General features: G+C 37.9%; 2 protein-coding genes across 2 annotated transcripts; both read left to right on the top strand.

Annotated features, from left to right (window-relative positions):
* The first annotated feature begins 9,283 nt into the window (after nucleotides 1-9,283).
* LOC103313632 (uncharacterized) lies at nucleotides 9,284-10,969 on the top strand. Its single transcript, XM_064356245.1, has 5 exons — nucleotides 9,284-9,696; nucleotides 9,751-9,923; nucleotides 10,512-10,606; nucleotides 10,658-10,834; nucleotides 10,887-10,969. The coding sequence occupies exons 2-5, from the start codon at nucleotides 9,757-9,759 to the stop codon at nucleotides 10,967-10,969; spliced, it is 522 nt and encodes a 173-aa protein (XP_064212315.1). The 5' UTR covers nucleotides 9,284-9,696; nucleotides 9,751-9,756.
* A 403-nt stretch (nucleotides 10,970-11,372) lies between these two features.
* Nucleotides 11,373-12,344, top strand: LOC135265896 (uncharacterized). The gene has a single exon (XM_064356243.1). It carries the CDS (start codon nucleotides 11,373-11,375, stop codon nucleotides 12,342-12,344), a length of 972 nt encoding a protein of 323 aa, XP_064212313.1.
* The last annotated feature ends 715 nt before the right edge of the window (nucleotides 12,345-13,059 follow it).

Below are 13,059 nucleotides of genomic sequence, written 5' to 3'. Positions count from 1 at the left end.
GTATTCTCGGTTATTCCCGAGTGGAACCGAAATTAAAAAATAAAGCCGTCTTAAGTCAGAACCGAAGGTGGTCAGAACGCTAAGATCAGTATGACGAAGTCGTTGTTTTATTTTAACCTACAATTGAACCAGCTTCCAATTTTCGAAGAAATAAGGGCAGATTGCAAACAGGAAGCATCTACACCTGAGCAATCGCCTGAGGTTTCAACATATATATACCAAAGTCAAAATATTTGGCAATAAATAAATTGTACTTCTCATTTTCAAGTAACTCCTGCCTGAAGATGTCTCCTAAACGATTCCTATGCGAACAAACGTCCCTACAAGATATAAATTCTCAAGACTCCAGCGAGCTACAACTACTAAGTTTGAGAAACGTCACTACTACATGTAGGAGCTTTGATATCAGGTTAGACCAACCAATTATGAACAGACTTGAGGAAACTAATCAGTGGGTCTTTGTAACATCTAACGAAGAAAATATAAAAATGCATTGTCACCATCAAGAAGATATCGTTAAAATTCGGCACACCTGCCTAATTGTATTTCTGAACGGCTGCAGAGTTAATATTCATCAAGAGACACTCGATAACGAAGAATTCAAGATGACACCAAGCCAACCAATCCTTTTTTCCAAATTAGACGAAGATCCGAAACGTACTAACGAAGCTGACCTACCGAAATGTGAAAAAAGTGTGCACATCGGAAAGATGTCTCCATGAAATGCAAGATTTGAAGACAAACTTCCTAAATAACAATCCAAAAATTTCTTTTGGAAACACCCAGCATCTGGACAATTGTAATCTACGGACTCGTAGTAATTATCGGCGTCATAATTATCCATAGGAAGACCGTTTATAAGTGCCGCAAAACAGGGTCACCAGGAGAAGTACAACTACCATTGACGAAGGTACAATCACCAATAAGGAAACAAATTGCAAATATTTCAATCCCTCGTTAAACCTCAGCATTTTCATCTTAGGAGGGAGGTGATATGTCATTGGCCAGTGTCCCATCCCGTACGGTGGAAACTGAACTGCTGATGATACACCTAGTTATCTGAAACAAATGTAACATGGCATCGTGGGAGGGACACTTGAAGTCTTGTCACCAACGAAATCAGATATAAATAGTGTTTTGTAACAAAGTAAATAAATTTTCTAAGTTCAAAAATCGTTCATGAATTTTTAAAAAACATATTCCACTAAACATAATCTATAACTTATTTTCAAATTTCACACCATGTTGCCAGGTGTATTTTGTCGTAAATTGCGGTGTTGGTGGTTCTTTGGTTAAAAAACAGGGTTTAGAAGGGAGGGCATTCCAAGCATTAAAAATCCTATTAGTTATAACATTCTGTCTGACACTTGTTTTAAAATAAGGCATTTGCAATTTATGCAGGTGCCCTCTAGTACAACTAAATTCTAAATAATCGATTTATAGGGTTTTTTTTGGAAGTAATTGCTTGAAAAGTTGTTAGGAGGTCGCCTCTTATGCCTCTTATGGGGCAATCAATGCGAATCTTTGTTCATACGACGGACAATAAGAACTGCGAAAAGGCTGTCTAGTCACCTTTCTCTGAACATTTTCCAGAAGTCTTATGTCACGTTGTAAAACAGGAGGCCAAACAACATTGCCAAACTCAAAAATAGGACGTCCATAGGTCTTGTAAAGCTTGGAAGAAGATGGTAAAAATAATAATTTACTAATTAATTACAAATTAATTACAATTACAGATAATTAATTACAAATAATTTACTAATTAAATAGAAATGCGGTTAACGTGCTCTGTCCAAGAAAGGGTAGAAGTAATTGTGACACCTAAGTTAATACAAGAATCGCTATTTGAGAGTGGGACATTATTGATGCTATAAGAGACATTGGGGTTACTGTGTAGCACAGTACATTTACTTAGATTAAGTGGAATCAACCAGATCTTAGATCATTCAAATATTTTAGAGAGGTCATCAGATAATTTTAAGTCATTCGAGTACATCGTAATGGTTGACGTTAAATTATCTCCTATATCAGCAGTATACAGTACAAAAAGGAGAGAGCCTAACACAGAGCCTTGCGGTATCCCGCCAGCAGATATTTGCAATACATTCTTACGGTAAATGAAACGATTTTGCACACACGTATTTTCAAAACCTGCTATTGTTAATTTAGTTTTAGTAAAATGTACAAAAAAAATCGTGTGCTTCAAATAAAATGGTTTAAAACAGCTCTATCCGGCGATCCTCTACTGCGATACTCTCTGTTAGAGTGTTTCTGAACTGTCCAAAGACCCTACCTGGTCCTCTGCTCAGTATTTTTTTGAGTTTTTGTATTTAGAATTATTCATTAACATTGTTAACATTGCACCCCCTTTTTTACCCTATTTTCTGCTGATTGTATTTGTCAAATTATATCTTTGGAATAGACTTGTATATTACAATTTTGATTGTACTAAATACGTATGAAATTCAAAAGTGCCGAATGGCTAAAAGTTACGGCGCAACCATGTCTCTACTTATAGTAGGCAGGTTGTTTAAAGCAACATGTTAGGGCGAGAGGTGTAAGGGGCAAGAGGAAGCTTACTTCTTGTTCATTGTCAGCTCGTAGTCAAGGGGCAAACAATTGAAAAAACATTACAAGTTTCAGAAACAATTTTCGTATTCCAGTTTAAAAAAGTGCCTTAGTTAAAATACTTCCAATTCGATCTTATGACATGTCATCAAAATTATAATATTTAGTATCAAAGCGGAAAATCAGAATACGTTACGACGCCACTGGTGTGTTTCCATATTTAGGTTAACACGTGTAGTTTCTTACTTACGGATGACATTACCGATGAATAAGTCATTGTGGATACTTTCTCCTGTATATTTCGACGCAAGGACCAAATTTTACCCATTCACCATTGACAATTTTTCCCTTTAATCACAATCATGAAGCACGAAGTTTGACGAATATTAACAAAACACTTGGAAATATTTTGAATTAAGCAATCAGAGAAGGGGTACCTAAGGGTCAAATTCGCGGACCATGCGTCACTTCTCCCTGCCCCACTTGCACATGTTGGCCTAACAACAAATTGGGGGTTTCCAACTTGGTGGTTTTATCACTAAATCTGGTGGATTTTGCTGTTGATTTCAGCTAAAATTATTGTTTATTAGGTATGTCTAAAATCTGGTGGTTTTTACATGTAAATAGTGCCACTATTTAAATTTTTATTTTACGTTAAAGTTTTAAAATTACTTTCACTAACAAAATCTTTAAAATAAACAGTGCTGAAAGCACGCTGAAAGAATGATCTTTAAATGCATGCTTTGACCTTGCGCATTGACAGATGTCAGCCGTCAACTTCCGCGTTTGACACTTGACAATGACAGTTTAGTTGAGCGATTAGGATTAGATGGCGAATTAGCGATTTGCGACAACCCGACACATGCCCGACGCCGACACGACGTTGCCAGAGCCTAACTGCCCAAAATTTAATTTAAATGTGATCCGATCCTTCTGGATACTTTTTGCTCGGTTGCCGGTGAGTTTGTTAATATTTGTGTTGTTGATTTTTAACTAATTGGTTAAAATTGGTAGGTTAACTGGCTATTTATTTATCTTTACACTTCACGACGGTTTGGTTAGTCTCAGACATGGGTAAATCGCAATATTTTCAAAAGTATCGCTCTAGTTGGGAGAAAGTACCCGAATTGAAAAACTGGCTCTGTTTAGATTAAGGCGATAATAATAAAACCTTCTGTCGATTTTGCAAGTGCATTTTAACTGCACGCTTAGCAGATCTCAAAGAACACGCAACACGGCAAAAACACAAGAAAGCAGCTGAACCATTTTCGTCTTCACGACAACAAAAATTGGATTTTAAACCAATTAATGAAATTCCTTCAACAATTATTGGCGAAGTGCGACTTGCATTATACTGCGCGGTCCATACTTCTTTGTTAGCAGTGGATCACTTATCCGAAATTTGCAACTCAATTTTTGTTGATTCTACAGCTACTCCTCTTAGGATCCATTGAACAAAATGTACCGCTGTTATAAATCAAGTTCTGGGTCCTTATTTAAAAAAAAAATTAACCGAAGATGTTGGTACCGGAAATTTTTCTCTATTAATTGACGAGTCTACTGATGTTGCTGTTTCAAAAATGTTAGGAGTTGTTGTTAGATACTACAGTTTTGAAAAGTATAAACCGGTTTCTACATATCTAGGGTTGGTCCATTTAGAGAATGGAACTGCCGATGCTATCGTTGCTGCTATTTTACAATTATTGACTGATGTGGATCTAAAAATAGAGAAACTTTGCGGCTTAGGGACTGATAATGCCTCTGTAATGGTCGGAGTAAATCAAGGAGTATTTCAAAAGCTTAGAAGTTCGTATGGATTAGACAATTTGGTGTTGGTACGTTGTGTGTGCCATTCTCTACAGTTAGCTGTATCGGCAGCTACAGAAGAATCGCTTCCTCGTCATATTGAATTTATGATAAGAGAAACGTATAACTGGTTTCAACATTCTAGCTTGCGACAGTTGACCTATGCCAATATTTATAAAGTTATTAACGATGGTAAGATACCTTTAAAAGTGGTACAATTATCGAACACTAAATGGCTTTCAATTGAGCCAGCAATTGGTAGAATTCTCGACCAATATATTGAATTAAAAACACATTTTGAAATCGTCAGGAGAACTGAATCATGCTACAAAGCTGACATGTTATATACAATGTACTGTGATTCCTCAAATAAGGTGTATTTAATTTTCTTGCATTCAATTTTGGTTCAAAAAGTCAATAAGGAGTCAAATAATACTGATTCATTCACACTACAAAAAGATCTTATAAATTTCGTTAAATCATTAGCCAACATAGTAATTAATAACTTTTCTAATCGTAAAGATATAGGTATTTTTGAGTTAACAGAGGAACAAATTGATCCGTACTTAGATCCCCGTCCGTACCTCGGATTCAGTTTTGAAAAAGCTTGTGAAGACTGCAACGTGTCTCCTGATGAAAAAGAGACAGTCGGTAAAAGGTGTTTTAATTTTCTAGTCAAGCTTTTGAAGCAATTGGTTATCAGACTACCAAGTAATAAAGAGATATTTAATCAAATAAGTCTATTTTCTGTACAAGAGTGTTTAAAACCCCAAAGAATGCCTATCACCAAGATCGCGGAAAGATTCATAAAAAACCCTAGAGTTGGAACTCAAATCGAGGAGCAGTGGGCCAACTTACGTTTAACAAACTGGCAAAAAACCGAAAATACGGCAGAATTTTGGGGAGAGGTAATGAGGTACAAGGACGCTTCTGGGGAAAACCCATTTCAAGATTTAGTTGGCCTGGCAGTTAGGCTGTTAATTCTTCCACACTCAAATGCTGATGTAGAAAGGGTTTTCAGCAATATGAATATTGTGAAGAGCAAGCTTAGAAACAAAATGTCGCTGAAGACATTACATAATATTTTATTGATTCGGTTTGCCCCAAGGCACTGTGATTCTTGTACATGCAAGGTAGAAATTCCCCCAAACGAGTTAAAAGCAGTGGGCACATCCGCAGTTTATAAAATGTCTGAAGAAGATCCCATCCATAATGAAGTTGAGATTTTAAGAGATTTAGATCCAGCAGCAAATCGTAAATGTAACTGAATTTACACTTTTGTTTTTTTTTTGTGTTCGTTAAATTTTAAAATACATTATTTGAGTTTAGTGGTTTCTGGTGTTTTTTTTTGTCACTTTTTTAGATTTCTGACAAGTATAAGTTGGCAACACTGAACAAATTTCAATTTGCCTACTCTATCCGATATATGGTCGACAGTGTTGCTAAAGTTTGTACAATTGTACTAAATCTAGTACAACGGCAAAAAGTTTAGTACATCAGTACCTCAATGACAAATTTAGTACAATTTACTTTACTAGCAGTGTAGGTACATTTTTCTTAACTAAAAGCAAAAAATTTTTCCTCATGTGTTAACACTGAATCTGTTCAATATAAAAAGGCCAAATATCAAAATGAATAAAATCACGTCATGTCACATGGTGATGTCTATTGTCAAAATTGTCTTTTGTCAGTTTTGTCATTGTCCATGCGAACGTGATGTGAACTGCGACTGCGTTGTGTGTTGTGTGCTGCGCATTGCTGCATGTGCATTAAAATAACCCTTAAAGCCTGAACAAGGTACACACAATGGATCGGTAAGTTTTTTATATTTATTGAACTTCCTTAGATTATTTCCATTTAACTTGGTCAATCTTCTAAAAGAGGTTTCAGTTGACCACGAAGTAATTAAAAGTCTCAAGTTGAAGAGACAAAAAGGGACGAACATCCTTATGAGAAAACTGGGTCCTTTCTCTAAAGAAATAATACTTAACAAGTTAAGAACTAATAATTTTTTTTTTCAGCAAGTTTGTTCCCGAATATTAAAGCATTGGGCCTCTTTGACACTATTTTTTCAAAGAGCCGTTTTAGAAGACGAAATCGCAAACGCTCGTGCAATATTGGACGATCTGCAAAATCCTGTCTATAAGTTGTATTTGCAGTTTGTGGAATATAATTTGGGAAAGGTAGTGGCATTAAACCGCGAGTTGCAAAGCGAGTCACCCAAAGTACCATTCTTATTAGAAAGAATTACAACTTTGTATATCGGGATTTTGCGATGTTTTATAAAACCAGCAAACATAGATAAACATAACATTTTTGAAATAAATTTATACAATCATCCTGCCAATTATAAAGTATTAGAGGAAGTATATTTTGGCGGGAATGTAGACGCGTTTTTAAAAAATAATGCAGAAGTACAACGAGTCACCAAAGCAGAATTACAAAATTTTAAATTAAGATGCTTTCACTTTTATTTGGAACTTTGTTCTTAAATAAAAAAAGGTTTAATTGCAATCAGGCTTGTTTTCGTTTTGCAAGTGTTTTTGTACCGAAAGTTGCTGTTTCTGGTGATATTTTTGCAATTTCGGAATTTAAAAACATATTTCCAAATATATCTGGCGATGTGGACAAAATTAATGAACAGTGGCAGCTATTAAGTTCTCTCTATGAAAATGATTCTAAACTTACTCATAGTAAGTTTTGGGCAAAAATTTCTAAAGCAAAAAATAGTTTGGGTTTTCCAATGTTTGCTGACTTAATGGAGATTGTTAAACATGTGTTAATATTGCCCCATTCGTCGGCAGCTGCTGAACGTGCATTTTCTCAACTGAGCATCATAAAATGCAAATTAAGAAACAGACTCTCAGAATTAACTTGCTCTTACATATTAGCCTTAAAACAGAATGTTAAGACTGGTCTAAAGTTACCCCCAAAGAATTATACGGTTGCAATTGCAAACCAACTTTGTGATGACATTGAGACTGTTCTATTACAAAATATTGTTTTTTTTGTTTATAGATTTGTGTTCGTTTTTACAGTGTTTTGAGTTCATTTACAGAATTTTATTTCTTTTATAAATAAATGTGTTATATACCTTAAAATCATCCGAAGTTTTTCTTCCCTAAACTAAACGCACTAATAATTTAAAAACATACATAGAATTCATCATTACTTACGTTTCTAAACTGCCTTATTTTAAATTTTCCCGCTTAACTACTTTTAGTACAATTGACCAACATTTTAGTACAAAAATTCACTAAAATTTAGTACAAATAAATTTTGAGCTGTAGCAACACTGAATTGGTCGAAGCTATATCAACGAGGCAATGCATCATGCAATGATACTGAGCGGCATAATCATTTTTCGAGTGAAGGTCAAGCGGTCCGATCGGCTACGCATTGGCGTGCGTATCGAACCTAGCCCAGTTAAATAAATTGTCACATTAACATGTGGAGGATAGTCTTAAATTTTTGATATAACCTATGGAATATTTAAAAAAGTGTAATTAATTTTTCGTTTCAACCCTCGCGAAAAGGTTGAAAACACGAAAATTATGTGTTTTTTCAAAATCGGGAAGAGCTAGAAAAAAAGTTTTAAATAAAAATTGTGAAGCAAAAAATTTAGCACAAAATATCTCTTGAATATTGTGTATATTATGCAAATTAACAAAGTTTGGGGTGCTTAAATGTTAAGGGACGATGTGTACAATTTGTAAAAATGAGCACAAACACGTGATTGTCATATGAAATTTTCTGCTGAATGTGAATCTGAAGGTAATTATTGGATTTGAAATTGCCTTTTTGGTAAAAAAGGCGTTTTAGCGCAAAATGTACAAGAACCTACATTTGGACAAATTGTGCGTTTAGACCTTCGTTTCTTCTTTCTGGATAAAACTAGAAACTTCATTTTTTTTAACATATTCCTCAATTAATGCAGTGTCTAACGTATACGCACAAACTTTAGTTTTTGCAAAAGTAAACAGAAAATCCAGTTTTCGTGTAACGTGTCATGTTTGTGTAGTGAAGTCTTCACGATGGGCTCACGTTTTTTATTTTGATAGATAGACCCCTACATAATCGAGATGAAATGTGGCTAATAGTTCAAATAATTGTTTGGTGAAAGAAGCATTTCGATATCTGCAATAGTCACCGAATTACTGCAATTTGTTCCTGCAATAGGCGGTCGAAAAGGACAGCGCGGCGTATTTTCCTTCGTTTGTCGTGGTGCCGCTAAATTAGATAACATTAACCAATTTGAAACGTAAATGAGCTGCTTTTGGACATGCCAATAATTGATTTTGTGATTACTATTATTTTTGGACCCGCGAAATGCGAAAGAAGCGTGAATCAGCGCTTGAAACTGCAAAGGAAATACGACGCGATCCCGAACGCATTTGCAATAATTTTAAATTGCAATAATTTTGTGAGTGATCGGAATGATTGTTATACCAACAGCTGATTTGAACAATACTAGTTGCATTTAAGTCCTAAATCGTTTGCAACTGGTTAATGTTATAGAATTTAGCGACACTACGTCAAAGGAAAATACGCCGCGCGGTCCACTTTGACCGCCTGTTTTAGAAAATTTAAATTTCAATTACACGATGAGTGTTACAGCTAGCGAAATGATTCTTTCACGAAACACTTATTTGAACTATTCGCTGCATTTCATCTCGATCATGTTGGAGTCAATCTTTTAAAATAAAAAACTTTCTCGCATCTCGAAAATTTTACTGCACAAAAATGACATGTTACAAGAAAACTACTTTTCTCCGTTTTATTTTGCGAAAACTAAAGCTCGTGGGCGTACGTTCGGATCTACAGCCATTGACGAGTGTTTTGCACAAAAATGAAGTTTCTAACCAGGATGGTGAAACCTATATGCACCATGCCAAGTATAGGCGCCAAATTCAAAATCGACTGTAGTTCGTATTGCCATCGCAGATGTCGCACACACGTTAGTCAATTTTAGCGAAGCTACCTATAATATCGGCAGAAATTAAAAGTGGACCTGTGACAGTTGACAGATGACGCAATTTAAAAAGTAAATATTGTCATTGTGCAAGTCGCCATTTTCTGCTTCGTTTGTTTGGTGTTCGCCTTAGGCTTTGTTTTATGTGATATTAGTACTGTTTTGTGTTTTTTTTGTTGTGTATTTTATTTTCGAACTTTTTTATTGAGGGAATATAAATTATAGTGTTAGGTACATCTAAATTGTGAGCAAAATGTAGAAAAATACTTATGTTTTTGTTTACAGGATTTTCAACTGGTTTTAGTATTTAGGATAATTATAGTTAGGATTATCATTAGGACAGCTAAGAGGTAAGGACTTATTTCAATTTTCACGCCGTATTCTAAATAATTGGTTGATATAAGGAAATCATGACGAGCCGTAATCGTTGTGTTGTCCCTGGGTGCGAGAACAGGCAGAGACCTATGTTCCGCTTCTCAAATCCTAAAAAAGGATTAGACAGGTGCCGGAAGTGGAAGCTTGCTGTAAACAACCCTAGCTTGGTGGATCACTCATATTACCATCTTTCCAGAACATGGTAAATAGACGGACTATTTATAAGAGAGTGTAGGATCTCAGGTGGTTCTGGAATTTCAATTTGCCGCATTTAATTATTCTAATTCTATGAAATTTGTGAAAATTACCAATTTTTATCCACTCAGGTAACTAATAAAACCAAATTTTGCATATACTATCATTGTTCGTTTATCTTGGTAAGAAGCGGCAAAGTTTTAATACCTATAATAATAATAAAAATAAAAATTCAATTAATACATTAATTCTGCATTGCCAAACGTCAGTTTACATAATACCGATTTGAAATTTGATATCAACTAATTGTTTTGTAAATCAGCTTTTTATTAACAATCACATAATACAGACTGATCCAGAAAAATTAAATCTTAACGATTATTTGACGTACAACCCCACAAGATTGTTGAATTATTCTCAACTGGAAGCGTAGTTCATTCGTATCCTTTAAAATTTAAATTCAGTATTGACAACAGATAGAATTTCGGGATCAGTCTGTATTAAAGGTGTACGTTTACATGTTTATAACAAATAACATCGTAGCCATCGTAGCTAAGAAAATGTTTTACATTCAATTGCATTAAATCTGTTTCAGCTATGTGTGTCACAAGCATTTTAATGCACATGATTTTTATGAGGGCACCACCAAACTTAAACCAAATGCGGTACCATCTGTTGACTTGTCAACAAGTGAGATTATTACTTTTGTAGTATGACTTTACTCATAAAGTTTCGTTTTAGATGGGGAAGGTGGTAAGCGAACATCACCTTTGGACACAGAGCCTACCACTCCCTCAAAGGTGTCGGTCATCCCAGACTATCTTACTCCGGAAAAAGAGGCATCGTGTTTATTGGAGCAGGCTGGGGTGTCTCCTAGGAAAAGAGTAACTCCATCAAAAGGAGACATTTCAGTAAAACGTAAGATTGTTTAATGCAAAACGCACATGTTTTAACGTTTTTTGGATTACAGGTGCCAAAATTTCCATGGAAAGTTTGGAGATGGCATCGGGATCTGGAGTGGTAGGGGGATGTTGGGCCAGGCTTTCTGGTTGAAGGTGTTGGTCTTTTACCGGAAACAGGTATTTTATTACTTCCTATTCTATTCTGTTTTATTTTCTTCTAGTAAATGGGAATATTTATCTAAAAAGTAGAATAAAATGTAGTGCATCAAAATCACTGCATGTCTGCTAATGGAAATAGATGTTGGTCTGCAGTTTAGTTAATGTAGTTGTGGCGCCCTCTGAGGAGGGGAAGTCAGTTCTCAAGTCCCGCAAGAAACAAAACCGCGTGTCGCGTAATCAGCCTCCATTTGTTATTTTATATGGTTGTACGAATACCGTGTGTGAATAAACCTTGTGTAAAAGAGAAACGTATTTTAAGTACCTCTTAAACCTCCATAACTGGTGACCCCGACGATAGTTCAAGAACACAAAACAAAAAGAAAAAACCGTGCAACATGGCGACCGTCGAAGAGCAAGCCGCGACTATTCAATTGCTACAACAGCAGTTAGCGGACGCCCAAAGACTTTTAACAGAGCGGGGAGCAAACGCAAATCCACCCGACGCCGCACAGGGTAATTCCCCAGCGTCAGGGACACCCAGGCCGGAAGTGGAGGAAATCAATAGCACCCCAAAACTGCCGCCATTTTGGCACAAAAATCCAAGCCTGTGGTTTGTGCAAGTAGAGGCCCATTTTCACGCCAGCCGGGTCAAAGCAGATCTAACCAAGTACTGTAACGTGGTCGCAGCGCTGGACTCTTACACCCTGCAGGCGATAGAGGACTTCCTGCGGAACCCGCCGCAAGCTGACAAGTACGAACGGCTGAAGGCCAAGCTCATAACGACGTTTACGGAGTCCCAGGAACAGCAGCTCCGCAAATTGTTAAAAGAAATTGAGCTGGGGGACAAAAAGCCATCACGCCTCCTTTGCGAGATGAGAGCGCTTGCCAGGGAGCAGGTGAGCAGCGAGGTGGTGAGGACGCTGTGGCTCCAAAGGCTGCCCCCACACATCCAGTTGGTCCTTTCCACTATGGACGGGATGGATGGAGAGAAATTGGCCTCCGTAGCAGACAAACTTACGGAAATTCCAATGGCGAATGTAATGGCGGTAGGCGCCGACGCCAGCGACGCCAACGGCATCTGCGCCGTGCGCACCCCTCACAGCGCATCCGCGCATCAAGCGGCAGCAACTTTAAACGCTGGCGCCACCAACGCGCTTGTGTCTCTACAAAAACAGGTAACTGAATTATCGGCCAAGCTCGACAAACTTTCTGCGACAAAATGGCGGCAGCGTAGCCGTTCTCAATCACGAAGCCGCAACCCTCTTCAACAGCAACAAAATGGCGACAATGTCTGTTTCTACCACAATAAATTTGGTGCTGAAGCCAGGAAATGTCGGCACCCTTGCAGTTTCCCGCAGGGAAACTAATTGCACCGTCCCCAATCGAGGCAATGGGCGACGGTCTCGAACACCGGACACATCGCCTCTTTATCACCGACCCGCCGTCAAACATTCGTTTCCTCATCGACACCGGCGCCGAGGTGTCAGTGCTGCCCAAATGTTTCGCTACAAACTCGGCAACACCAGGGGAAAACGTCCTATTCGCCGCCAACAACACCCCTATTCGAACATACGGCACCCGACGCCTGACCTTAAGTTTGGGGCTCCGCCGGGCTTTTAGATGGGAATTTGTAGTCGCCGGAATTGCCAAGCCAATCCTAGGGGCAGATTTCCTCAACTTCCACAACTTATTGCCAGATCTCCGGAACCGGAAGCTAGTGGACGCTACCACGCAGCTACACACACGTGGGGTCGTCGCCGCGGGACAAAGTGAGGTAATCACCACGGTGGCGAGAACAACCCCATACCACGAACTTCTGGCCGCTTACCCAGAAATTACCAGACCACATACCCCCAAGCCCAAAAGCCAGAGCACCGTGCGACACCACATTTTCACCCAGGGCCCCCCAGTGGCAGAAACCCCCCGGAGGTTATCGCCGGAGAAAATGAAAGTCGCGCGAGCAGAGTTCGAATTTATGAGCGAGCAAGGGTGGTGCCGACCTTCAAACAGCCCATGGGCAAGCCCGCTTCACCTGGTGCCCAAGAAAGTTCCCGGACAGTGGCGTGCATGTGGTGATTACCG

This window comes from Tribolium castaneum, chromosome 4 (assembly GCF_031307605.1).
Source record: "Tribolium castaneum strain GA2 chromosome 4, icTriCast1.1, whole genome shotgun sequence".
NCBI lineage: Eukaryota > Metazoa > Arthropoda > Insecta > Coleoptera > Tenebrionidae > Tribolium > Tribolium castaneum.
Note: the sequence above shows the minus strand (reverse complement) of the source record. Positions and strands in the feature narration are given on the sequence as shown.

Excerpts from the sequence above, each read along its gene's own strand:
- LOC103313632 (XM_064356245.1), top strand. The coding sequence starts at position 9,757 with ATGACGAGCCGTAATCGTTGTGTTGTCCCTGGGTGCGAGAACAGGCAG. Across the intron at positions 10,607-10,657 it reads ATCTGTTGACTTGTCAACAA|ATGGGGAAGGTGGTAAGCGA; the intron begins GTGAGATTATTA and ends GTTTCGTTTTAG. Across the intron at positions 10,835-10,886 it reads AGGAGACATTTCAGTAAAAC|GTGCCAAAATTTCCATGGAA; the intron begins GTAAGATTGTTT and ends TTTGGATTACAG.
- LOC135265896 (XM_064356243.1), top strand. The coding sequence starts at position 11,373 with ATGGCGACCGTCGAAGAGCAAGCCGCGACTATTCAATTGCTACAACAG.